The sequence below is a fragment of the Neopsephotus bourkii genome, unplaced genomic scaffold, assembly GCF_033783945.1.
Source record: "Neopsephotus bourkii isolate Nb327-2 ecotype Australia unplaced genomic scaffold, CSIRO-AGI_Nbou_v1 NB_1572, whole genome shotgun sequence".
In the NCBI taxonomy this organism is placed as follows: domain Eukaryota; kingdom Metazoa; phylum Chordata; class Aves; order Psittaciformes; family Psittacidae; genus Neopsephotus; species Neopsephotus bourkii.
The window spans coordinates 198,470-224,514 of NW_026902048.1; the positions used below are offsets into that span (position 1 = coordinate 198,470).

Here is a 26,045-nt window from a genome sequence, read left to right on the forward strand (position 1 = left end):
CATTGCCACAGGATGGTGGGAGCGTTTGGGTTTGGATGTGTGTAGTGGGTTATTGCACAGGTCCCCTTGCTCGCCTGGCAGAGCCACAAGGACAAAGCACACCCCAAAGCCACCGCTGGAGATGCAGCGACCCCGTACACCATGAGTAAGACAGCACGCAGAGGTGAAACTTGGTATTAAAGCACGAGTGGAGCTGGAAAGCCCTCTTGGGGTGATTTTCCTTCTTAAAATGCTTGGGTTTGAACCTCAAGCAGGTTAAAAATGAAAACCACCATAGGAAACCCTTCATTCGTTCCAACCGAGCTCCTCAGTGAGCTCTGCATCACACCCAGCAATTCAAGCCGCCCAAAGAATGAAGCTGCCAGAGCTCAGAGGAGCCTCTCAGACGTCACTAAGAACCACAGCACAAACCATGGGGCACCACGATGAGAGATCCCAGGTACCCAGGCGGAGGCGACAGCGGCAAACCTGATGGCTGATGGTGAGTTTGGCTTTACAAAAGGGGGTGGCGTGGTTGCAGGCTCTGTGCAGTCCCACCGGGTTGTGCTTAGGTGATGAGACCCCGAAGCCTGGCACGCTGCTTGAGGGGCTGCTGTCCCCATGTCTATGTGGAAACCATGCAGCTACAGGACCTCCACGCAGAGAACTGGGGGGGAACCATAATAACGGGTATTTTCACCCCAAGAATAGGACCTGTGTTAAAAAAACACCTTTAAAAAGATACACTGAGCACCACCCAGGCTGTAAGTTAATACACATCAACGGTGTTACACCAAAGCCCTGCTCCAACATAGACACAGGTAACTCCATTTTAAGAGGCCATGGACTAACGCTTCAGGCAAGTGCTGGACTTCAGAGACCTGTATGGCTTCTGCAAATGTCCTCCTAGTAAAAGAAAACCCCAACCAAAACCCACCCCCACACTCAGGGCTTTGCTTCGTGCCGATGGGTTTCACTGTGGAGCGCTAAGGACAGGCTGAAGCTCCCGAATCCATCAGACCCAACCGTTTTCACACTGGAATGCAACGATTTCCCGAGGTCAGTTTTAAGGATCACTTCTTTGAAACGGTCCATACAAAAACCAGGATGCCACCTGGGACACTGTGGCTCCAGGACGCAGGGGTTTGGTTGTGAGCTCTAGTTGTGCTTTGCCCGCCCGCCTCGCAGGTAGCTCTTCCAACGCTTGACGAACTCCTTGAAGATGGGCGACTCGTCGATGGTGCTGAGGAGCTGGAGCTGGTTGATGTGGGTGGTGTGATAGTCCCAGCGGGCCAGGTTGGGAGCAGTGCCCAGCATGAAGTGCCGAAGGTCGTAGATGGTCCCTGACCCGGTGTCGTAGAGGGGAAGCATGGCCTTGAGGGACTCCATGCCCCGCTCGTAGAGGACCCGCGCCTCCTTCCCCAGCTTCTCCCCAGCCGTTTCTTTCAAGTCATAGAGGCCGATTAAGGAGTACATGAAGCCGTTGAGCACGAAGGAGCTGGGGGAGGTCGGGTACTCCTCGTACCAGTCGTGCCTGTTCATGAAGACAGCCTTGACCCCACGCTGCTCCGATGGCAGCTTGTAGGGCGCCGTAGCGCGCAGCGCCGCGCTGAGGAACGCCTGGTCCTTCGTCAGCAGGTACGCCCGCACCAGCGTCGAGATGGCCTGTCCTTGGGCCATGGCCGAGTACCAGCCCGGGTCCAAGGACTTAAAGCCTTCCCCCAGCTTCCTCGTCACCATGATGGGCCAGCCACCCCTTTCATCCTGGTTCCTCACCAACCAGTTGCTGGCAGCGAAAAAAGCCGCCATGTGAGCGGTGGCCGAGATGGTGACGTTGTCGAGGAAGCCTCTTCCCTTGGCCACCAGCCTCACCACTCTCTTGGGCATGATTTTGGTCTGCTTCACAGCTTTCGTGTTGGAGAGCCCGACGCCTTTGCGCAGGTCGGTCACCAGGTCCCTGGTGAGGGTGCTCCAGCTAGTCCTGGCGCCGATGCCGTAGTAGATGTCTCGGTCCTTAAAGGCGATGAGCTGGTTGTTGGAGACGTAGTGCACGGTGAAGAGCTGGTTCTTCTCCGTTGTCTCGAGAACCACGGAAACGCTCCCGTTTGTGATGAATTTGAGATCAAAGGAAATGATGAAGTCTCGGGTGTTCCCAAGCTGCAGAGATATCCCCTCGGTGCTGTCTGCAAAACAAACCAGGAGAGCCTTGTTCAGTGCTACAGCACTCATTTCTCCTAAGCGTTTAAGCTCTGAAGTGCAGCTTCCAGAGGCAACCCCTCTTACCAGGCCGGGGCCAAAAGCTTTTAGGGCAGCCCATCAATAATTCAATCACTCTTTCTGTGCACATTCATGTATTATTTAATTAAGCATAAAGTGAATCCATGAGCAAAGGCCGACACGTTTGCATCTTACATTAACGCGCTGCAGCACTTGGCTGCGGAGCAGAAGTGCCAGGGGCTCCATCAACGGCTTTAGCAGATGCTTCTGGTACCTGATTGATGGAGGAGCGTAAAGGACACCAGAAGATACAGGGTAGGGGAAACAGGGGTTCTTCCTGCTGCCTGCAGCTGGCAGGACACAGGACAGGCAGAGCCAGACTTATGGGGCACATCAGTGTGACTTTCTTCTTTCCCAATCTGACAGCTCCAAAACCTGATTAGTTTAATGTGGGAAAGGAAGAAAGTAATATGGAAAGACTGATGCTAAAGTATTTATTAACGTCTGCATTACCAAAACTCAGTTTAATTAAAAAACATATAAATCTAGATAAAGCTCCCAGGCAATGCCACACAATAAAATCCAGCATGCTCTCGTAGGCTAGATTTTAGACTGGAAATTCAACTTCTCCCCCCAAAAGCCTCTATACTTGCAGATCAAAGGGCTAATTAGTTTGTAAGGCTGTGTGCAAATCCTGTAGCTTTGAAGGCACAGAGGGATGATGAACACTTAAAGACGGGCATCTTCATTTAACAGCTTTCCATAGGGTAAAACTCTCCCACGCAAAGCAATTGTTTCCCTTCTGTACAGCACCCAGCATTTTGACCCAGAGTCATATTTTCCAGTCTTTTAAAGCAAAAAGCTTCATTCCTTTGAGCTCTGGAGATCAGCATCTGCTTTGGGAGGAGAAACCAAGCGCTTTGCTACACAGTGTGCTCCTATGAGGAATCTAATTAAAACAACCCCCCCTCACAATTCCTGTCAAGTAAGTTTCATGGTTCCCTGTAAATAAATGCTTGTGTGATAACGAAGGGGATTATAATAGAGAGGAGGGGAAAAAAACCAGAGTTTTAAGAAGGAAAGGGGAATGAAAGGCTGCCTGTTGTTTGCACTGCCTTGAGCGCCTGCAAATCCCTTACTTAAGGCCATCTAAGACAAGTGGATGCAGACCATGGCCTTCGAGTCCTGCAGATTACTCTGCCATCAATAAAGGATGAAGAGAGAATACATAAGAGATCTTTTAGCCTTCCCTCTCCCTGTATTTATCTACTACAAAGACACGAGAGTGTTCGACAGCTCTTTCCCTGGAGACCCAGGCCTAAGGTGCCAACTGAAAATTACTTCATTGTCTTTTTAAGTAATGGACTCATTAATTCTAATGGGTATTGATTGAGGAAAAACACAATCCCTGCTTATTAATGAGCCTCTCCTAGCACAAAGGAAACTCGCATGAAACAGTGAATTTGCCTGCTAAGTACGAAACAGGACACGGTGAAAGGAAGAGATGGTAACACAAAGCATCTCGCATGGCTGCAGAGGATGGGGAGTGCCTGTGTTCAGCACCCACATCATCCCCATTCCCCCCCCAGCCCTCTGCAAATACCTACACACCATGGGGGCAGCTGCAACCTTGTTTAAGGCAACTTGGGTTAAGCAGAACCAATATTAGTTGCATCCCGGTGAACAGAGTGATGCCAGGTCCAACCGGAGAGCTGCACGTGCTGAGCTGGGTGCAGGCTGAAAATAGGCCTTATCTCTCCTCTGTCAACATCTGCTTATCACACGTCAGTGCTATTTCCCAGCCTGCACAACTGGTTCCTCTTTTTCTACTTCTTTTGTTGCTGCTATTTTGAGGCAGGAGCGTGACTGCAGCTTCTCACTGCCCTCCCTGTGTGCATCCACCCAGTGGGTCATTGAGGTACTGCTGGGGAAAGCAGCGATGGGGAGGAAAGAGAAGAAAAGGCAAACTCCAGAGGTACAGAAACAAGGAGATGTCCTCAAGTGAGCTCTTAAGGATGAGGAGTCATGGAGGGTAAATGAACACACATTAATCCCATGCACCTAAAGCTCCCCATGCACCACCTGTGCGAATTAAAGGCTTTGCTGCCACGTTGGGCATAACCCACCTGGAGCGATGAACTGCTTGACACTGGTGAACTTGGCTCTGTCAGACACTGTGGACAGGGAGCAGCCTTTGGGCACCGTCCACTCCGCAGACCTGCTGGCTCTGTCCTTCTCTTCGGCTGTTTCATAGACCTCCACGTGAGGGGGTTTCTCGGTCAGGTTCTTACTGTAGTGACTCAACCCGTACTGTGCAATCTGGATGGGGTAGAAATAGCCTTGAGGGCCCCACTGCGTGGATAATGGCACACCTGCAAGAGGAGGAAAAGGAGGACGTTATCAGGAGGCTTTCAAAGAGCAGCGCTTGCAGCTCTGCACACTCCTCCTCCACAGCCCATCGCTCCTTTACTCCTAGCAAGTGGCATTCCCAGGCTTCCCCGTTAGCTGGGCTCAAGGAAAGCCGTGTTCAAGGAGTGAACTGCTCCCTAGTCAAAGCGAAGCAGATTTGAGTGGCAGAGGGAGTCCTTATCGTGGTCTCCCATACATTCTCATTTATTGAAGCATCATACTTGGTTTAAAACACATTTAAAAAAGCCCTGACAGATGTTTTTCCCCATGCTCCAGGGACCACTAAATCTCCAAATGATGTTACATCCAACACGATCCCTTTAATGCCACATCAATCTTTGCAAATCAAGTGGACGTGTTACTACTGGATTTGGGGAAGTTACTGGATGCTAAAGGATCAATTCACCCCGCATCCACGAATCTGCTTCAGTTACCTTGGCTCCCTCAAAAGCACTACGAGCACAGTCTGCAGTGATGCCTGCAGAAACCAGCCAGGCTCTCTCCACCCCATATCAGCACAAAATGCCCCAGTCCTTCCCCCCAGAGCTGTCCCTTGTCTTCAGAGGTACAGCTCCAGCCCATTGTCCTTGGGATTAACCCTCCTCACACAACTCACTGTTGTTGGTGCCCTGTAGCAGAGCACACTTCTTCACTCTTAATTCTGTGTTAAGGTGAGTTAGATTGACGAATCTGCATGACCCACAGGAATCCCAAACTGGTTTGTGTTGGAAGGGAACTTAAAGCTCCTCCAGTTCCAATCCCTTGCCACGGGGAGGGATACCTTCTACTAGAGCAGGTTGCTCCAAGCCCCATCCCTTGAACACTGCCAGGGATGGAGCATTCACCACTTTGCATCAAAGATGCAGCAAATATTAAGAACCATTTCAACCATTAAAAAGAACTTAAATACCAGACACAAACCTTCAACACCGCTTATGCACTTGACTCTGTCCCGAACCTCCACATTGTAGCCCTCGAAGGACATGAAGACCCCATCGGGGTGGTAAGGTGCTCGCTGTGTGTATACTTTGGAGTAGCTATGAGAGAATTCAAACCTGTCATAACCATCGTACTGAGCAATTTTCCCATAAACCTCAAAGTATTTCTCTACCCAGCTGAACGGCAGGAAGACCTCGTTGCCTTCCCTCCTCCCTTTAACGGTGTGCTCGTCATTGATCAGACAGTCTATCTCCTCGTACTTCAGCCCCGGGGCTTTGTTGAACCCCGCTGCGATGGGGGGAGCCTTCTGCTGCTCCTGGGGGGACGCCTCCTCGCTCTGCTGGCGGGCCAGGTCGCTCTCGGAGGCGGGCAGGCTGCGCGGGAAGGGGCCAGCTCTGTCGGAGGAGCATCGGTTCCAGAGCAGCACCATCACCAGGGTGAAGAGGGCGCAGATGATGATCAGAGTCTTGTAGTTGACCCGAGCTGCCAAGCAACGCATATTCACACCATACCTGCAGAACAGAGAGGGGGAGAGGGGTGTAAGCAGTGGGGCTTGCTGCTGGACCTGGTGGGGCATCATTCAGGGCCCCATGTGCGCACCATGGTAGTGGTTGGTAGGAAAGGGACAGGCAGGAGCACGTAAAAGAGAATTTGGGGTTCCCTAGTCCTCCACAAGCAAAATGTACCAAGTCCTGATTCACCTCCTGGCTGCGACAACGCCACCAAATGCAAAGGGTGCAAAAAAGAGGTGGCAATCACAGGGCAAACACTTCTACATAAAAAGCTTGATGTCAGCGAGCTGCTCAGCAGCTCTGGGAACCAGAACTAACCCTCAGCACAGCACCAGCACACAAGGGGAAGAGAAGTCCCCAAGACAATGGAATCGCCATCTACCCAGCACCGTGGAAAAGGGATTTGCAACGACACAGCCCTACAATCCAAACCTGAAGCCTGGAAATGCTTATAGCTGGCTCTGAAGCTGAAGTCACAGAGATACCTAGAGGAAAAAGTAGGGGATGGAAACAGCAGCCTCAAGCTATGAGCATCCTAGAGAAGAAAAGGAGGGACTGGGAAAGTATGGGACTGCCCTGGGGACAGGAACTCTGCAGGCACATGTGGGGACTCGTGTTCTGGTCCCCCAGGAGAAGGCAGGAACTGTGCAAACCCCTCCTTGGGATCTTCTTTGATTATTCCTTCGTTTTGTGAGATAAACCTGGTGCACAAAGCGCCTCCAACACCGGTGCTGCAGCTCAGCACCTTACCTTAGGAACAAGGATACTGGTGTGAAAATAAACCCAGATTTAAGCACACTCGCTCAGAAGAGCCTACTTTTGCCACAGCATCATGGAATGGTTTGGGTTGGAAGGGACCTTAAAGCTCCTCCAGCTCCAACCCCTGCCACGGGCAGGGACCCCTTCCACTGGAGCAGCTTGCTCCAAGCCCCTGTGTCCAACCTGGCCTTGAGCACTGCCAGGGATGGGGCAGCCACAGCTTCTCTGGGCACCCTGTGCCAGCGCCTCAGCACCCTCACAGGGAAGAGCTTCTGCCTAAGAGCTCAGCTCAGTCTCCCCTCGGGCAGGTTCAAGCCATTCCCCTTGGCCTGTCCCTACAGGCCCTTGTCCCAAGCCCCTCTCCGGGTTTCCTGCAGCCCCCTTTGCAGGACTGCTACATGGTCTCCCTTCTAACACCTCCTTAAAGGGATGATTCCTTCACATGACACACACATCCCAATGAAGTTTTATTCCCATCGTTTAAGTGCAGCTCCATCTGATGCCCCCAGGACCAGGCAGCTTGTGCAGCCCAGGAGGGCACAGCAGGGCTCAGGGCTTCATCAAGGACCCCTAGCTCTCACAGGTAGCCTGGTGCTCAGCAGGAGTTAACCCCACAGCAATTAAAAGGAGTTTCCTCTCCAGTCCCACCACCCTCTTTTAAATGGAAATAATCTATTACCTCTCCCCATCTCGATGCTGCAGCCACACCATAAGCACCATTTAAAACCGGACTTCCAAAGGTAAGTGTCTTCTTTTCCCAGAGCCCAGTTTGCTACAGGCTTTTAGAGAACATAAATTTATGCCTAAGTGTATTGTTATGGAAATGCTCACATAATAAATCCAATTTTCTGCCTCAGCAGATCAGTTTCAGTGATGGTGCTTTCAGGATGACCTCAACAACTACGCCCCGCTCTCTTGACACAAAGGGATAATTCACTTTTAAGCAGGGAACAGCATTGCTGACACACTTCACCCCTGCCTATAACACTCAGACTTAGTTAAGCCATCTGGATTACCAGGGGATGCGGATGGAGGGAAGGGGAACACCACCGCCATAGCTTGTCGCATCCCTGTTACCATCGCTCCATGGCTTTAAAGACTCCAGAGCTGCAAAAAGGTCCTGGCTGTGTTATACACAGCTTTGACTTCATTTTGGTTCTGCTGCTTTGGATAAGCAGACAACTGGGAGGGTGCAAAGTGTTTCCTATGCTGGCCTGGCAGCTCCAGGGATGAGCAGGGGAGATGCTGCAGCTCGGGTCCAGCTGCATCCGCGCTTCCTGGCAACGCTGCTGAAATATTTAGTTCTTATCAAGTATAAATGAAGTGAAGAGGACTCAGGGAAGTGGAGGATTTTGAGGGAACCATCGCATTAAACATCACCAGTCACTGAAGTACGAGTGCAGCAGAGAGGCTTATCATGGTAAATGGATAGATGGAGTTTTATTCAACCGCAGAATAAAAAGAACTGGGGATTTCAACAGTAAAAAGAGGTAATTTAAACCCACAAAGGGCCTGTGGTAAATTGGTTTATTCCCCTGCTGCTCTTATGAAAAGGATTTCATCATACCCTACTTAAAAGATTTAAGGGGTTCAACACAGCAAAGTAGTTTTAAGTTATGAAGTGCCACATACACAAGACCCACATCTGTGTTCTCCTCATTTGGCTGCAAGATGCACTGAGCCTCTCTATGGCTCTGCACCAAAACATCTCCTACCTCTGTTTCAAGACACAGGCTGCTCATCATAAAAGCCAATCCATACCCCTCAAGTGACACTGGAGCCACAGGTTTAAACGGGAAAATACTTGTTAGAATCCTGCCTAGAATGCCTTTATTCCTGTGCTGAATCACCAGGCTCCAGGAATGGATGCACCACGACAATGCAAATAACCTACACATCAATACTTGTGTAGTTTTACACTGGTTGTGCTTACACAGCTGCTGTACAACTCACCATAGGAATGATAAACTGCAATGAAATAGCATCTCCTACAGAGCAAACTGGTTTCTAAACACACCAAAAAGCAAGGATGCAATCAGAGAAACTTCTTTTTGAGATGTCAAGGTTTGAGGCACTGGTTTAAATATAAAGAACAAGTGGGTTAACTAAAAACTAAATCTTGATACTGCAGCTTTGTTAATGATGCCTGAAAAAGGGACGAATCTTGGCGCTCCGTGCTGTGAATTGGGAATCCAGAGTCCCAGCTGTGTACCCGAGTGACAGATTCAGTTCTGGTGCTCAGTTCTTACATAAAACCACATTATTTGCATGCTAAAAATACCTCTCTCTCACCAAGGCCCTCCAAGACAGTTTCTGATCTGCAAAACTGTGTTGAATGTATTAAAAGGAAGAATTTCTCTCAAGTCCAGACCACTGCCAGGCTCCTGTGTACCCGGCACAGGAACCATACTGGTGCTTCATGTGTCATGGCTCAGCTTCACAGCCCAGGACCAACACAGAGGCTTCTCTCCTGGGTATAAGCATCAACTTAGGGCATTTAGGCTTTTGGAGGGGGCTTGGAGCAAGCTGCTCCAGTGGAAGGTGTCCCTGCCCGTGGCAGGGGTTGGAACCGGAGGAGCTTTAAGGTCCCTTCCAACACAAACCATTCCATGACTAAAAATCATACAATTGTATGAGTTTTAATTGGCTTTGTCCCATTGGAACAGGGTGCCCAGAGAAGCTGTGGCTGCCCCATCCCTGGCAGTGCTCAAGGCCAGGTTGGACACAGGGGCTTTGAAGAAGGAGGGAAGGGAGGATGCACTCCAAAAGCACTTCTGCTTTCCCAGTCTCCACCAATGGGACGTGGTGAATTCATTTCAAACCCAGCGGTGTGGAAGTGGGTAACCTGCAGCAGAACTCAGACTTACCAGCCCCATCTGGTTCCAGATAGCAAGATCGAGTCCCTGCAGGCTATTGACAAGAGGCACGTTCCGACACTGGCCACAGCAGTTCGCACGAGAGCTGGTGCATTCTACCCAGGCAAGAGGCAAGAATCACTTACAGCTCCCCAAGGTCCCATCTATGCAGGTTACCGGTGGCAGTGGGATGAATACAGGCAGGAAAACTGCTGCTGGCCATATATTTCTCTTTATTTTTAACCCTTATTCCCATTTCACCTGGGTGGCCCCGACACAAACTGCGTGTTCAGAGAAGCAGTGGCTGCGGCAGTGCTGCCTTGCCTGGGTTTTTGCTCACATGACATGGATCAGCTTTTAATAAACCAGATCAATGATTCTGCAGCCAACAGGGATGACTCACATTTAACTTGAATTAAAAGCCCCAGAGGATGCATCACGTGCAGCAAGAGCCCGATGTCCACAGTTCTGCAACCACCCTCCTAGCATGAGCAAAGAGCAGGGTTTCAGAGAATGGTTTGGGTTGGAAGGGACCTTAAAGCTCATCCAGCTCCAACCCCTGCCACAGGCAGGGACCCCTTCCACTGGAGCAGCTTGCTCCAAGCCCCTGTGTCCAACCTGGCCTTGAGCACTGCCAGGGATGGGGCAGCCACAGCTTCTCTGGGCACCCTGTGCCAGCGCCTCAGCACCCTCACAGGGAAGAGCTTCTGCCTAAGAGCTCAGCTCAGTCTCCCCTCGGGCAGGTTCAAGCCATTCCCCTTGGCCTGTCCCTACATCCCTTGCCCCAAGCCCCTCTCCAGGTTCCCTGCAGCCCCTTTAGGCACTGGAGCTGCTCTAAGGTCTCCCCTTCAGGAGCCTTCTCTTCTCCAGGCTGCCCCAGCCCTCGCAGCATCTCTGAAGCTGGTTAAAGATCCTGGATGTCTTCCTTACCGAATGAGGAAGGACTCAAGAACCACATCACCGAGTGCATTCCACAGGAACTCGGTGGTTGGCAGCGAGTTAAAACCTTCACATTTAAATCCTCTGTGTTTAAACAATAATCACCAGTAAGGTGCCCATGGAGCCCTGGAGGTCTGTGTGCCCTCTAAACTCACCGGCTCCCTGTTTGCTCAGCAGGAAGACAGGCAGCATTTTCACTTCAGACCAGGGATTCCTGCTGAACAGAGATAAGCCACCTATTTACTTTGAAGCCTCTATGCCAGACTAAGCTATTTAACACAGAGAGAAAAACACCCACCCTGAACAGTGACCGCCGACGTGAGATAGCTTAAACTGGGTATTAAAGAACAGACACTGCACCACTTAACAAAATACAGCAATAAGACTGAAAGTTCAATATATACCCAGCCCTAAATGTTATACTCGCCTACACCCAGATCTCAGGCATTTTCAGCCCCTGTTTCCTGCTTACTACACACAGCAGAACACTCTTTAGGCTGACGTTAGCTGCAAGCGGGGTGGAACCGTGACAGCTCATCGCTGCGATGGGATAGAAGAATAAAAACACAAAGAACTCAGGAACTGATTTCAAATAACTGTAGAAAATGCTTTCTGATAACTGGAGTGACACCAACCCTTCAGATCCTTTGCCAAGGTGTAATTATGTCTTCAAATGGGGGTATTTATGAATGAGCAGAACGCTAACCTGGCTCCATCGAGCCAGCTTCGCTGTTACTGTTTTATCTCTATCTGCTTTGCTCAGCGCCTGTATTCAGTCAGTATCTAATACCCAGCACATTGTCAAGTTTGCTTGTTTTTTCCCCTCAAGCACTAGCAAATCACAAGACCAGGAATGAATCCATCCACTGTAACTGAGTCTCGATTACCAGCCTCACCACCGGTTCTTTAGCACAGATTTACTGCCTAATCCTCACCACTTCCAGAGCTCCATCTGGGGATGATCACACAGAGAGGATCTGAAATATGAAGTGAAGAAGCCACATCCAAAGCTTATCCTACAGCTTTCCAGTCCAATTAGAGCCTAATACAGTTTTATTTGTACCAACATATTATTAAGCATCAAAGTCTGTGGCTGTATCATACCCTAGAATGGTTTGGGTTGGAAGGGACCTTAAAGCTCATTCAGTTCCAATGCCCTGCCATAGGCAGGGACACTCAAACAGGGGAGGGAAAGACACTGAGGCAGGACAGGGAAGAGCTTCTCAAGATCTCATCTCAGTCTCCCCCTCTACCTAAATTTCCTTAAGTTAGAGCAAAGCATTTCCCCAGACAAAACCAGGATTTCAGTGACTCATGGGCCTCCGATGGTCACGCAATCAGAGAGGTTTTATAATAGAAATGGGGAAAAATACACTGAAAAATAGCAAAAAAACTTGCCCACTTCATTGCAGTGCAGGGGACAAGCTGCTTCAAGACTCGACAGGGCCAGCCTAAGCCCTGCTTTCAACAGGAGGTGGGGCTAGATGATCTCCAAACGTCCCCTGCAGCATCGGCTTTTCTATGCAGCCACAGTAAGATGCCCAGCCTAAAGAGAGCGCATTGATGTCTTCACACGAGGACATGGAGCATTGGAGCAAGGCCAGAGGAGGCCATGAAGATGCTCCAAGGGCTGGAGAAGCTCTTCCCTGTGAGGGTGCTGAGGCGCTGGCACAGGGTGCCCAGAGAAGCTGTGGCTGTTGGAGGAGCTTTAAGGTCCCAGAGGCAGCTCTCTGTGCCCTTTGCTTTCCTGATGACCCGGACAATAACGCCTGCAGTATCAAGCAGCCAAAGCAGCACGAGCTTCCTTCACTCCACAACAAACCTGTTTATTTTGCTCCCAGCATATGCTCCAAGAGACCTTTCACATGAATAGAAAAGGAAAACCTTTTACCCTGGTGCCAAGAGAGGCAGCTCAGTGACCCCAACCGTGTTAGACCCATGACTTCTTGCTGCCCAGAAAGCCCCACGTTCACTCCGTGCTTTTCCTTCCCTCCCTCCCAGGTTCCCTCCAGGAATTCCCACTAATAAAATCCAGATTATCCAGAACAGCAGCATTTTCTCCCTGCCATTAAGCAGCCCGACACACTCCACACATGCAGTGGGAAGAGAGAACAGCGTTTTCTTTCCCAATGGGGTATCGCAGCAGCAACCGCGCGGACAGAGATGGAGCCACTTGTGCTGCCAACTCATTACAACGCCTACAAGAATTCAATACAAAGTGGGCTCCAAATTACAGCTCTGACAGCTGGCAAGCATTTGGCATGCCTGCTCGCATGCAGCCCTCAAGTGAAAATAGAAGAGCCCTTCGAGCCTGAACGCTGCCATCGTTTAAAGAGAATGGGCAGGAGCGCTTGGAGAGGCACACACCTCGCCCCCGAAATCACACAGCTCCCATCAGGCAGATGAGCTTTGAAGATGTGGTCCAACACCTTCACGAGAGCATGGCTTTGTTTGGCAATTGCTTCGTTAAGTTCTGCAGTTAATCACAACTTACCTTCCACTAAGTGATGGATACACAGAGCCCGCATCCAGCAGTGCTGCAAGAGGCAGGGTCACAGCAGCAAATGCATTAGCAGTTCCCCCCACGCTGCTTCTAAGTGCTCCCCTGAAAGCTCCACTCTCTGGGAAGCCCAAAACCCCACAGCTTTGGTTCACTGATGTTTACAGCTTATTTTTGGCACCAACCACTTACAGCCATGCTCTGCGGGTACAAGTTGCATCGGCTTTTTCTTTCACTGTGCAGAAAGCGGAGGTTAAGGAACTAACACTGCTCATAGTAGAGAAATAAATAAAATCTGCTTGAAACTCAGAGGAACTGGCTAAAAACACCTCATTTTTCTTGCTTAGCAAACCCTGGCACTCCATACAGATGGTGCTCCAGGAAGGAATTACTGATGGGAGTTACTCAATTGCAGAATTAAAGGTTCCAGGAAGATTCTGCTGCTTCACCAACTCAGAGAACAACCAGGATAACAGTAAGTAATGCTGCTTGAAAGCTTTACTAAAGGGATTTTGCCAGGAAAGTTTGAAGCTTTGAGTGTAACTTTTCATGGGTACTTTCTCCTAGAGCCCACTTAAAAAACTCACTGGAAATACGATGAGGAAAGTGCATCGTGTCATATATTAGCATTGGCTGAACATCCATAGTGGCAAACACAAGCTAAGCAGCAACATAAAGCATAGAGTTTTCCATGCATACTGGTCTGAAGAAAAGAGAGAAGACAGAGACCCTCTGTGATGGCCACCTCTGGGTTTCAGAGCCTGGCTTAGATGTACAACAGCCGCGTAAGCCAATGTGATGGGCACCAGAAGCATCTGGATGATGCTGAAATGAAGCAGTGTCCATCTCCAGCCCCACTTCTGAGCTGTCTAAGGATCAGCACCCAAAAACATACGCACCAGGTCAGGGTGTCCAAGCTGCAGGGAACAGGGTCAAGGCAGCCAGGAGCAGGGTATCCAATCCACAAGATGTCTGTTTCTGAGGAGAGGTGCTGTTTGCTTCTCCTGGTCCTTCACATCAAGCTCTGTCTGGGACTTCAGCCTCCAAATAACAGCCTGTCCTGGCAGAGTTGATGTTTAGACTCTGGCATTAACCCTGGCAAGTGTGCCGGCAACCTTCTGCTTCTAGACTTTTCCATATTCAGCACAACAGAGATGACTCAGAGGCAGCAGCACCAGTGCTGGGGAGCCCCTGATAACAAGATCCTGGTTTATTGAAGTTCCCCACAAAGGCTGGGCTGCCTTTTCCATAAGGCACAACAGGAACTTCCATTCTAGCTTTCAGAATAGAGCCCTCAATGCACGTAATAAGGTATGAGACAGAGATATTTCTTTTCTCCCACCTTTTGCAATCCTACCTTTCAGCTCCTTCGAAGCGCTGATGAAAAAGGAGGGCGGCACAGAATTAGAAGTGATCTGAAATCACGCTGAAAGCTCCCCGATAGCAAACTGCTTTGGCTGTGAATCATTCTGCATAGCTCCAACAGTGACCTATTTACTTCCAAGCCCAGGAGGGGATGACCATGAAACACCCAACAGATAAATAAAACTACCAGTGAAAGGTCAGAACCACTGCGATGAGAGAACAGGTTTCCAGAGAAGATTCCTCTCTTCAGGATGAGACGTGGCTCAGCAAAGCAGGAAGAAGCACTGCATGGGGAGCCATGGAATATTGCTGTCCCTGGCTCCTTGTTCTGCTGATTGCCAAGGTTCTTTGCTTCTTTACTTCCAACAAAACCAGGATGCGCACCTACAATCGCTGCAGACTTGTGCATCCAACGCAGGGTCAAGCAGGGTTTGGGGCTCTGAAATCCTAGCAAACAAATCTAACTGAATCAGGCAAAGCAGCTTCTTTGTGGGAAACGATTGCAAGATCTTCAGACTGCTCCTTCAGGGAGGTAAGAGCCACAAGGTGGGATCAGAGATCAAAAGCAGGAACCTGGCTTTGGAAAAGCACCCTCCTTTCTGCTCTGCAGCTCTGTTCGGGAAGGCCAGGGCTAAGTTTTGCCAGTTGGAGCAAACAACAGAGTCCATTCTTAAAGACAGCAGGAAATACCAGACATGAGCCTTCTACTGCACTGCCAAATCCCTCATTTTTGAGACTTTTTTTAATGCCTACCCTGCCTGAAAAACAAATTTCATTTTACAAGCATTCTACCCCAATATTTTAAGCACCCGGATCTCAGTCCTCCTATGTGTAGATAGGAGAATGTCACCCATGATTTAAACCTATACACTGCAAACAAGCCAAATAAGGCCTCCCAATCCAACCCCATCCATTCTGTGATGCTTCAGATAGGACAAACCAACTGCACAATGAGAAGACAGAAGTTGTCCTCCTGGACAGGACAGCTTTGGAGTTCGGTTTCCTTTTTCTGAAGCATTTAGAGGTTATATTGCATTGCCCATTAAACTCCAGCACGGTGTCATGACACCACAGGACCGGTATATACATGGGAACAGCTTCCAAGTTGCAAGACATGAAGCAAACCTCCTGCTCTGCACTTCTGGAAATGCAGCCAGAAGCATGATCCACTTTGGGTACCACATCAGGACATGGGTGATGCAGAGCGCAGCAGCAGGGACGGATGCACAGGCACATTCCCTAATGCTCTCTTCCATGTATCATCCACCTTGCATTTCCCTAGAGACACTCTCTGTGCTCTGACATCAAAACCAGGAGTTACAATCAACGTTATTTGGTTGATTTGGGTTTTTTTTTATGGAATATTTATGTCATTTCCTGCAGCAGTCGGTTTGATTCCATCCCAGTTTAATGGACTTGAGCAAGTTTAAGTGGTTTGTCCTTTGGAGAGGCAGCCTTGCAGAAGGGTGTCCACACATCCCCTACAGAAAGTCCTTTTCTTCATGTCATTCACTAGTAAAGAGGTAATAATTGTATTGAAACAAGGAAAACCAACTTCACCCTGCTCTGTGCTTTACAACATTTAGAAGCAGTTAATGGAGGATAGATGTTACGATAATGGCTCTATTCAGTTTATCCAACAGCTTGAAGTGGAAGCTTGTAAAGTTGCTTTTTGTGGCAAAAAGAGCTCTGGATGCATTCTGCTGGCTGCATCTTTCCAGTCTGTGCTTTAGAACTCAGGTTAACTCACACCTGAGCCAACAAAATAAAAGTCCTAAAGATCAGTTAAGCTCTCAAACTCTCTTCCAAAGCACGTTTCCCTTCTCCAGCTCAACGTGAGGACATGGCAATTCAATCCTGAAAAGAGCCTCAGCCTTCCAAGGAAAAACAAAAAAGGGGGGGGATTTTCCTTCATCTGGATATGCTGGAACATAAGAAATGGAACACCCTGGCAGTGCTCAAGGCCAGGTTGGACACAGGGGCTTGGAGCAACCTGCTCCAGTGGAAGGGGTCCCTGCCCCATGGCATGGGTTGGGACTGGATGAGCTTTAAGGTCCCTTCAACCCAAACCATTCCCTGGTTCTACGAATCAAAACAAGGAGTTCTCAAAGTGCTCAGGGTTTGTGGCTGGTCCCTCTCCGGACATCAGGCCTCTTGTGACTCACCCTGATAGCAGAGAGATGCCCCAAGCCTATTCTGGCTTTCATGAGAGCACAATGCAGAGCCTGGATGTGCTGCCTCCTGCCACCTTCCCATAAATAGGAGAGGGACACTCTGCCCCTAATGGGATGAGGGAGGTTTGGATTTTGCTCTCTGGAGTGGCTGTGACAAAGAGGGAACTGATGGCTTCTTCTCTATGGAGAGAGAACCGGCACCGGCAGCGCGCCCACAGCATTCCCACGCACCGGCCTGCGGTCCCCCAGTGGGAGCCGGAGCCGCAGCTGCACTGAATTGCTTCTCACAGGCTAGAAAAAGAGATGAAACGGCTCCAAGCTCCTTGGATTCACAATGGATTCTGAAGATGAGGCTTGTGTAATTCCCATCTGGATAGAAAAGGCTTTTGATAACGCTTGTGTGCGGGAGGCAGCTCTCTGCCTACATGCAAACCCCTCCGTTAGCCAGGGAAGACAAGCAGCTTCCCAATGAGGTTTGCACAGTCCCTTCCATCACACCCTTGCTCTCTATATGGCAACTGTAACGAGCACTGGACCAGTTAAACCATACTGATAGAGAGAGCTCTTATCATAAGGTTAACATGAGTATCCTGATTATATTATGATATATTATATCCTGATTGGATATAAGGAGGAAATTCTTTCCTGTTAGGGTGCTGAGGCACTGGAATGGGTTGTCCAGGGAGGCTGTGAATGCTCCATCCCTGGCAGTGTTTAAGACCAGGCTGAACGAAGCCTTGGGTGCCATGGTTTAGTGTGAGGTGTCCCTGCCCATGGCAGGGGGGTTGGACTGGATGATCTAAAGGTCCTTTTCAACCCTAACCATTCTGTGATTCTATGATTATACACAGCCACTCTTCCTTATGGAACTCTGCTCTCCATCAGCCTTTGTAACTAAGACTCCCCCCTGCCTCCATCTCAGTCATTAGGGGACTGAAGATGCCTCGACTGCAGTTGCTTTTAGTCAGGAAAGAAAAGGGTGCATGAAGAGACAGCGCTCAGCTCCAAATGCAGCTTTACAGTCAGCGTTAATCCAAGGGGAGTCTCTAACAATCTGCTTTGGCTCCACTCCTCAAGACACATTTTAGCTGTTCTTCCTGTTGCAATACACCAACGTATAATCTTCCAACAGGATGCTCGCTACTCTTTGACAAGTGGCACTCCAAATTCTTCAAGCTCTAAACGCTGGGCAACCCACAGAATAGAAAGCTGCAACCCAAACTCCTTGCTCTTGACAACATAATCTTCCTGCTTTCCTTCTTGGGATCAGTATCATGCAATGATATTGTCTACCAATATCATTAGACAAGACATGGAAAATGGATACTTCATGTGCTTCAAGAGAAGTAAATGGCAGTGGAACAACCTCCATCCTAACAAGCACAGACTGATTTTGGTTTGTGGCTACACGATGGTTTCCATTTCCTCCATGGGCTCTTAGCTTGATTGGATTAACTCTAGCTGCAGGCCCTCCAGCAGTACTCCCAGTTGGATTTTCACATTAAAAACCACATGGGATGGGGCTCTTGGAGCTGCTGTTCTGCTGGGATTGAGGGGTTTAATACCTTCAGTGCTGCCAGGACGGACTAAACATCATGCAGTCATTAAGGACTCTTAAGCTCAAAGATGCTGTGATGCCCCTGCAGCAACCATCTCTTGTTTAAACTACTTCAGCATATACACAGCTGCTGCCATTAAATTCTCCTAAATAACTCTCTTCCCTAAATGCCTGTGAACATCCCAGATGAGCTGAGCTGGACCTGGCTGCACATAGGACTCCTGGGCCAATCCAAACCCTTCACTGTGATCACCTGGAACATGCGTGTCACCATAGGATTGGGAACCTGGTGCTCAATCTCTGCTTTTTAAAACACCACATATTACAACAGGGTGAGTAATTGAGGAGAAAACTACTGTCTCCTTCAGCCAAAAACAGCTTTTTACCAGGAGCAGGATCATGCTCAGCAATCACAGAACCCAGACCTTGATACTCCCAGCACATACTTTGAGTAGCCCCAGTTAAATCAGCAAAGATGCATTTGATGTCCTCTGAAGGCATCAGAGTACATTGTCACAGAAGCTGTGCAATGTAAATCCCAAGATTTACCTACTACTCCTTATAGAATTCCACTTAAGAAAAAGCAGCCATTAACATATAACGAGCAGGAGAAAGGCAGCTCTCTTATTCAGTTGTTTTCCTGCAGAAAGAGGCCACGATTCCCTCCATCTCCCCTGGCGCTTCAGGTAAAAGGGAATGATTTGGCATAGATGTGTGGTCTTTGATCGCTGCTCTGAGACTGAATCTAATGGACCACAAACTACCAACCTCTCCCTTGTCGATAAATAATGTATGAATATATATTCATACACACAGATCTAATGCATTGGGACAGCAAGTCAGACCCAGCAGAGAAATACCCTCCTCTTCTCCCAGACAGGTTAAATCATCACTCCTTTATGCATCCATTCCGGCTGCTAAAAGCAGCTCTGGTTTGTGGCTTACCTGTTCTTTCCAACACAAGCTCTGCAGCAGGAGGAGTCGATCTTCCTGTTTTAAATAAGCTGCTGTGAAACCTCAACAAGCCCAAAGCCCTCTCTCCCCCACAAAGGTAGGCAGCACCGCTACCGCAGGCTTAAGAGGCAGGCGGGGTTCAAGGTAAAAAGGAACAAACAGGAAAGATGCAATCAAGCTATTCTGGGGAGAAGCAAAGCAAAACCCACCCCCAAACCCTTTCATAATCCTTCTGAAGACAAACCCAATTCCACATCAGCAACTTCCAAGTGTGACACGTGGCCACTGAGGTGTCCATGACTAAAGTGATGCTCTCGTTTTCCAAACCCACACATTTCCCAATGACGGAAAGCGTTGTCTTAAAGACACCAGGGCAGCAACTTCACAACCACACAGAGGATATTCTCCAAAGCCAAGACAAAGGTTCCAAATGCTTGAACTGAACACAAAACAGGGACACAAGAAGGTCCTCGAGCAACCCAGCTACATGACAAGCATCGACCTCCTCTCTCCTCTCCATGATGTCTGTTCTAAACTCACTGATGGAGGAAGGAGGGAAGAAGATGAGTCAAACATTGCCTCCTGATCTGAAATACTTTTCTTTATGTTTCCTAAAAACGCTTTTGTTATTAAAGCAAGAAAAAGCACATTTTGCAGCAGCAGATCCTAAATCCTCACCTAAGCCCACACTGCTGTACTTCCACCTATTTTTCCATTATTATAAATACCTAGGTTTGTTGCACGGATCTCAGAAAAAGACCATATTTCCAGTTTTAAGCTGGCAATAGAACACTTTAATATCTTGGTTCAACTTCTGATAATAGTGTTTTCGGTTAAATCCTGCTAATTCACAGTGAACAACCAGCACTATTTGCTACATCCCAGAACAGCAGGAATTGCAGATGTTCAGGTCACTAGGAGATAGTCTAGAGACCAGAAGCCTTTAACTACTTTGCAAATAAGTTTAAATTTAAGTGTTTAAGATCTTTGCCTCTTTAGGGGAAGAGCTTTTACCAAAATGACAGCATCTTCACCAAAAAGATAAGTAAATAAAACCCCTTTAATCTCAACTAAATAGATGGAGAAGCTTCAGCACTCAACATGCTTGCAGAAATCCCCACTTGAAGATCCACTCGGAGCCTTCACGAACATCCATCCTCCTGGCTCAGACAGCTCAGTGCCACAAAGGAGAGCGTTCAGAAACAGCATGAGCTGACCTCAAACCTTCAAGCAGAGAAGAAAGCTTCAGTGCTTGAGGAGACCAAGCACAGCAAAGCCAGCGCTGGTTTCTCCTGGTTCCCTGCTTGCCAACTTGCAAAGATAGAGCTTAAAGGAGGAGAACAACCATGAAGAGGAGAGCTTTAGCAATCTACCTTCTCACAAACGTAACGACTGCTTTATAGACAAGTTATGGCTACCCTGCAATGAGGTCATTAATCTAATGAAAACGTATCAAGAAAAATGCATTGAGACTGACAACAATGCTGTACCCCCATCATTAATCTTGACCATATAACACTGCTACGGGCAGAAGAGCTGTTAAAGGGAAGACACTTAAATCACTCTACAGATGGAAGTCATCACGGCACTGTAAAAATGGTTTATTAGCAATACACTTCAAAGCATGATCTGAAACTTAAGTTATTTAGTGCATATTGGGGCTTTGTTGTTGCACCTGAGTCACTCTTCAACGTTTGTACTCTTCATGATAGGGCTGCCCTGACACATAGAGCACTGCAAGAACCAGCTCACAAGTGGGTGGGTTTCAATTCTGAGTTACTGGTGACGGCATTGCCACCACATGCCTGCTAACACGCAAAGACCCAGCTAGCAGTGAGCACTGACAATGGTTTCAGCTGACGACACTGCTCACGCTGAACCCATTCAGCAGTATGCACTGCAGCAAGAGGATGCGCACGCAGGCAGGATGAAGTGATTCACTGGGGCTCTGGTGAAAACTGAAATAGAAAGAATGTTCAAAGTAAACGTTTTTAAGCAGAAATGTACGCACTTAGCATTCTGTGCAGAGATAAGCACTTCTATTCTGTGCACATATAAGTGTTTCTAATCTATGTGTTATAAGCGTTCACTAGTAACGCAAATCAAGTGCTTTTGAAGGGGCAGATTTAGCGTAGACATTAGGAAGAAATCCTTTACTATGAGGGTGGTGGGAAACTGGCACAGGGTGCCCAGAGAAGCTGTGGCTGCCCCATCCCTGGCAGTGCTCAAGGCCAGGTTGGACACAGGGGCTTGGAGCAAGCTGCTCCAGTGGAAAGGGTCCCTGCCCGTGGCAGGGGTTGGAGCTGGATGGGATTTAAGGTCCCTTCCAACCTCAGATTTGTTAACTACAACCATCAGGACATGTAAGCAGGCTTCCTCCATTAATGTAAGTTGCTGCAGACCAACTAGCGTGATCCAAAAGCATTTCTATTTCAGCCAGAGCGAGGGCTGCATCCCAGGAATGCACTTGTGAGGCTTGATGTTGTTAGATGAACGCAAAGACAAAGCGTTTGCCTGTGAGCAAGAGGTATAAAATGCCATTAGCAAAGCTGCCAGAGGGAATGCTAATGCCATATTCATCTCTGAGAACTCTTGGTGGCTCTATCTGCCTACTCAAGTGGTTTCTAGTTCTCAAGAGTCACTTGCAGAAGACAAGGGAAACCCAATTAAGGGAAACAGCAGTATCTTTGTCAAAAACCAGCAAGCAATTAAATCTCCCCTACACATGGAAACTTGTATTAAAGCTAATTATTGTACATCGGTCAATGTAATTGCAACTCAAATGCAACATGGCCCACGTAATTAGTTGGCACTAATGGAAGCCTCCTAATACAACAAATGCACTAAAGCTCCACCTCAAGAACGTTTCCTCGCAGCACCAGGAAGTCGTGCTACTTCTCTTGCCAAAGAGAAGATGGATGGGCATCCCCCCTTTCCCTTATATCAGAGCCCTGGAATGGTTCGAGTTGAAAGGGACCTTAAAGCTCATCTAGTTCCAACCCCCAGTCATTTAAATATATGATAGATCAAGCAACCTAGAGAGACTTCATCCTAATTACTACAGCTGAACCGTTACCACTGAAGCACAAGTAGAGTTAAGAAAGCATCACAGAATTATTAAGGAAAAGGCTAATTTAACAGCCAGCTCTGGAAACATTAACTGAGGCCATTGACAAGGATGAGAAAACTTCACAGAAGGGCATCAGCCTCCAAGAATAATGTAGAACACCCTGGCTGCTTTGGAAAGGCAATATTGACCTGGAGGTGTGGTATGGAAGACACACTGATGCCGAACTTGAAGACATGGGTGTATTGACCATGTGGGTGCAACCAGGGAGTTGCTCCTGCCTGTAGTGCCCGGGCACCTCTAGTAGTGAGTGAGAGCAGTGAACAGGCCATCAAAACATCCTGTTTTCATCAATATTGTAAAGGTTTCTTGAAGTTGTACCCACACATCCCCATTGCCAGGAACAGAGGCTCCTCCTAACGCTTCTATAAAACAACTGTTCAATAATGAAGCAGAAAAGTAAGGTTAATCCTAGCTTCTTCAGGATGCTACAGGCTCCCTTCCTCCTCTACAGAGTTGATGCATTCACTCTTTATTCTCTTTCAGTCCCATTGACAGCCTATAAATTATTACTTTATATTGCTGGGCACCCAGAGGCTCCAGCCAGGGTCAAAGTGATGCACTAGAAGAGAGACACTGGCTCCAGAAAGCTTCAGTCCTGGGCTAGCGAAACACCAGATGCTAAAACACTCCCTGTTTGTGTAAAATAAACTGCTCAGTCTATGTCAAACGCTCCTCTTCTGCTGTTTCCCCTGGCAGATTCATTATCAGTCCACCCGGATCTTCTTCATCCTATTAACTGATGCACTGTCATTTAAAAGGTATTAAATACAGCACGATACCACACTGGAAAAATTGAATTAACTCTTGAAGGCAAGAAAAAAAGGGCTTCAGAAAGCAAGGAAATCTCACAGACTATATTCTTTACCACCCTCCCTGTATGTTTTAAGCCAATACTGAACTTGGGGGCAATTAATACCCGATACAGTTCCAGCAGCAGCAAAATAAATATCAGCATCTCCTTCAAAGCACTGTTTCGTACCATCCATCACTTCCAGGAGCACATGATCAAGGCAGGAGTCGATGAATAACTCTGCTTTTTCTCCAGGATTCAATCTAGACTGCTTCTAAATATGGCTAATGCCCAGACTACATTCACACATTAAAGCTTTGTAGATTGCCATCAGTGCTTCTGTGGCTTAATTTCATCTGTCCCTCACAATTCAGACCTTCACTACTTCCATCCTAAAGGAAAGAAATCACAAAACCCCGCTCCACTTTAAACAGAGAAACTCCTGATGCTCACATAAGCAGATTGCTAAGCATCTTTGAGAGGATATATATTTAAAACCTGGCAGCAAAACTTGATTCCCCCACTGAACAGGAGCATTGTCTCAGCTTCTATTGCCTCGGTGTTCATAAAACCCATGTTCTGCCATCAGTTAAGCTTGGAAAAGTCAGTGAAGGATGATGAGCTTGACAAGGCAAACAGCTCACGAGTAGATGTGGGGAATACAGCGAGTGACAGAAGAGAGAACATTTTAAGCAATGATAAAACCCGAAGCACCACAAGGGATTCATTCAGAGCGTTTGGTTTTTATTCCAGCTGCACAGAGGATAGAAATCCTGGTACAGGAACACAAAATGGATGCTTTTTTCCCCCTCATTTCCAAAACAAGTTGGTCTGTCCGCTTAAAAACTCATCTCCTCCTCCTGAGTGAGGATGCTAATTGCTCGCACAGATGCTGCCTCCTGCTCATTCTAAAGTAAGGAGAGACCCTCAGACATTCTGTGCCCTAAACAGCCCTAAGTAATTGGAAATGACAGATCCCATCCACCAGCACAGCCCTGACGTTTGTACAGCCAGCTCCAAATGAACCCGGGCAGATCCACGGGAGCACTCACCCAGCCTGGATGGATTCAGCAGCCAGAGCCTGAACAATGGAGCTCCCCCATTCCAGATTAAGCACAGCACAGCAGCCTGTATTAATTACCAGGCAGAAGTTTAAAGTTGCCTTTCATCATTTGGAAATGCTTTGAAATCACTTGTCTGGTGCAGCAGCTCCGAAAGAGCTTTTATCTCCCAGCTGTAACACAGGAGGCACCGGAAAAACCCAGACAAGATTCTCTACCTTCCAGTCCTGGCATCTCTGCCTTTGAATCTCCTGAAGCACAGCGAGAGAGAGAATCCCAGACTGGGTTGGGTTGGAAGGGATCTTAAAGCTCATCCAATTCCAGCTGCCTGCCATGGGCACAGACTCCCTGAGATAGACAACAACTAGTAAAAGAGCTGGTTAAGTACAACCTCACTTGAAAATTCAGACTCACAGAAAGCCAAGCTTCAGTTTAATGCCTGTATTTTATACAGCATCCCAAAGGCTCCATGCTAGTCCAACAGGTTAAAAATCCTGCTTCTTCTGCGCTACCAGCTCATGCTTAAAGCATGGATAATTATATACAGCATACAAAAGAAGGTGATTAACACACTTCTCACCTAAAAACAAACAGCTGAGCTAATGGCATGTCTGTTCTCACACACCACCTTCCCCATGATCCGGAATAATTCACCATTGATACTTCCCAGGCACTTACACTGGAGTCATTTAGGGATGCCATGGTAACAAAACTACAGCTCACCAAGTCTCACCTTTCATGAAATCCATGCAACTATTGCCTCTCCAAAGTGGGGTTTTCACCACCTCCAGCCCATAAGTCTAGGATATCATTTCATGATGAGTCTATGGCGATTTAAGCCTCCCCCCCTCCAGCATCCTTCGGAAGTTGCCAAGCTCACTTACCATCCAGACAGGGGGAAAAAGCCTCTGAAAACCAGCTTTTAGGCATGAAACCCCTTCAGCTGCACCACGAGCACCGCTTCATCCCCTCCGAGCACCGCACACGCGCCCCTGGAGTCCCAGCACCGAGCAGCCCAGACCTGGGTCTCACACACACCTCCCACAGGCACACAGCCATATGCCTCCTGCAGCTGCGAGTTATTAAATGGGATGAACATTAACCATTTAGGCATCGGTGGCAGGCTGAACATGCGAAAAGGCATTCAAGCAACTCCAGCCCTGGAGTTAACTGAAAACAGGCATTTATTAAGGAGAAAACAAGGGGAATGTGCTCCTTTCTTACCTTAAGCAAAGGGAGGTCTCTGAATCCTAACGCATCTCCGAATTTTCAACTTCAAAACCGCATCAGTTGGTGAGTTAAAGTGATTTCCCTCTCCAATTTCCTACAGGGAAGACGTGGAGAAAAGAAGGGAGAATTGAAGTACTCAAGGGTCTGCAACAGCCATCGGAGTTGGATGTTCCCCCCTCTCCCTGTGTGAATCCTCTCCTTCAGCCCTGAAGACAGCACTGCAGCCGGATTCCAAGGCTCAGCTCCTGACATGCAGAGGCACTGAAGGATCAAGAACATAAATGTCACTTCCTCCAGGCAGCACAGGAGCCTCATCTGCCCTCGCCAGCACAATCCTGACATCTGCCTCGTGTGGGGCTTTCATCAAACCCTGCCGAAGGATCCCAAGTGTAAAGCCCCCATCTAACGGATCCCTGTTTTAGCTACACCACGGTGCAGTCCAACTCGAGACGCTGCACAAGTGGAGGGGTACGGACTGCAAAGCTAATAAAACACAAGTCAAAGCCTAACCTTGAAACAAACCACAGCTGCCTCCATCTGAGCGGCAGCAGAGGCTCTGCTATTATTAAATGAGCTTCAAGAGAGATTTAACTAACTGGATTCCACTGCACTGCTTTATTTATGGCATGTGTGCCTGTCCCAAAATACTTCCTGAAGGGTTTTCCCATCTCTTG

At 48.2% G+C, this 26,045-nt stretch overlaps 1 protein-coding gene across 4 annotated transcripts in view; it reads right to left on the reverse strand.

Moving 5' to 3' along the window:
• Positions 1-1,111: 1,111 nt before the first annotated feature.
• Positions 1,112-26,045, reverse strand: part of GLCE (glucuronic acid epimerase) — a 39,766-nt gene continuing 14,832 nt past the window's right edge. The window contains exons 2-5 of one of the 4 annotated variants that reach the window (XM_061371141.1): positions 25,366-25,465; positions 5,527-6,056; positions 4,323-4,568; positions 1,112-2,162 (exon numbers count right to left, since the gene is read on the reverse strand). In XM_061371141.1, the coding sequence (XP_061227125.1) occupies positions 1,138-2,162; positions 4,323-4,568; positions 5,527-6,043 (1,788 nt within the window). In that variant the 5' untranslated portion in view covers positions 6,044-6,056; positions 25,366-25,465 and the 3' untranslated portion in view covers positions 1,112-1,137. Of the gene's footprint in view, positions 2,163-4,322; positions 4,569-5,526; positions 6,057-14,008; positions 14,315-25,365; positions 25,466-26,045 lie in introns of those variants that run through there. The other 3 variants (XM_061371142.1, XM_061371144.1, XM_061371143.1) reach the window with 3 other exon arrangements.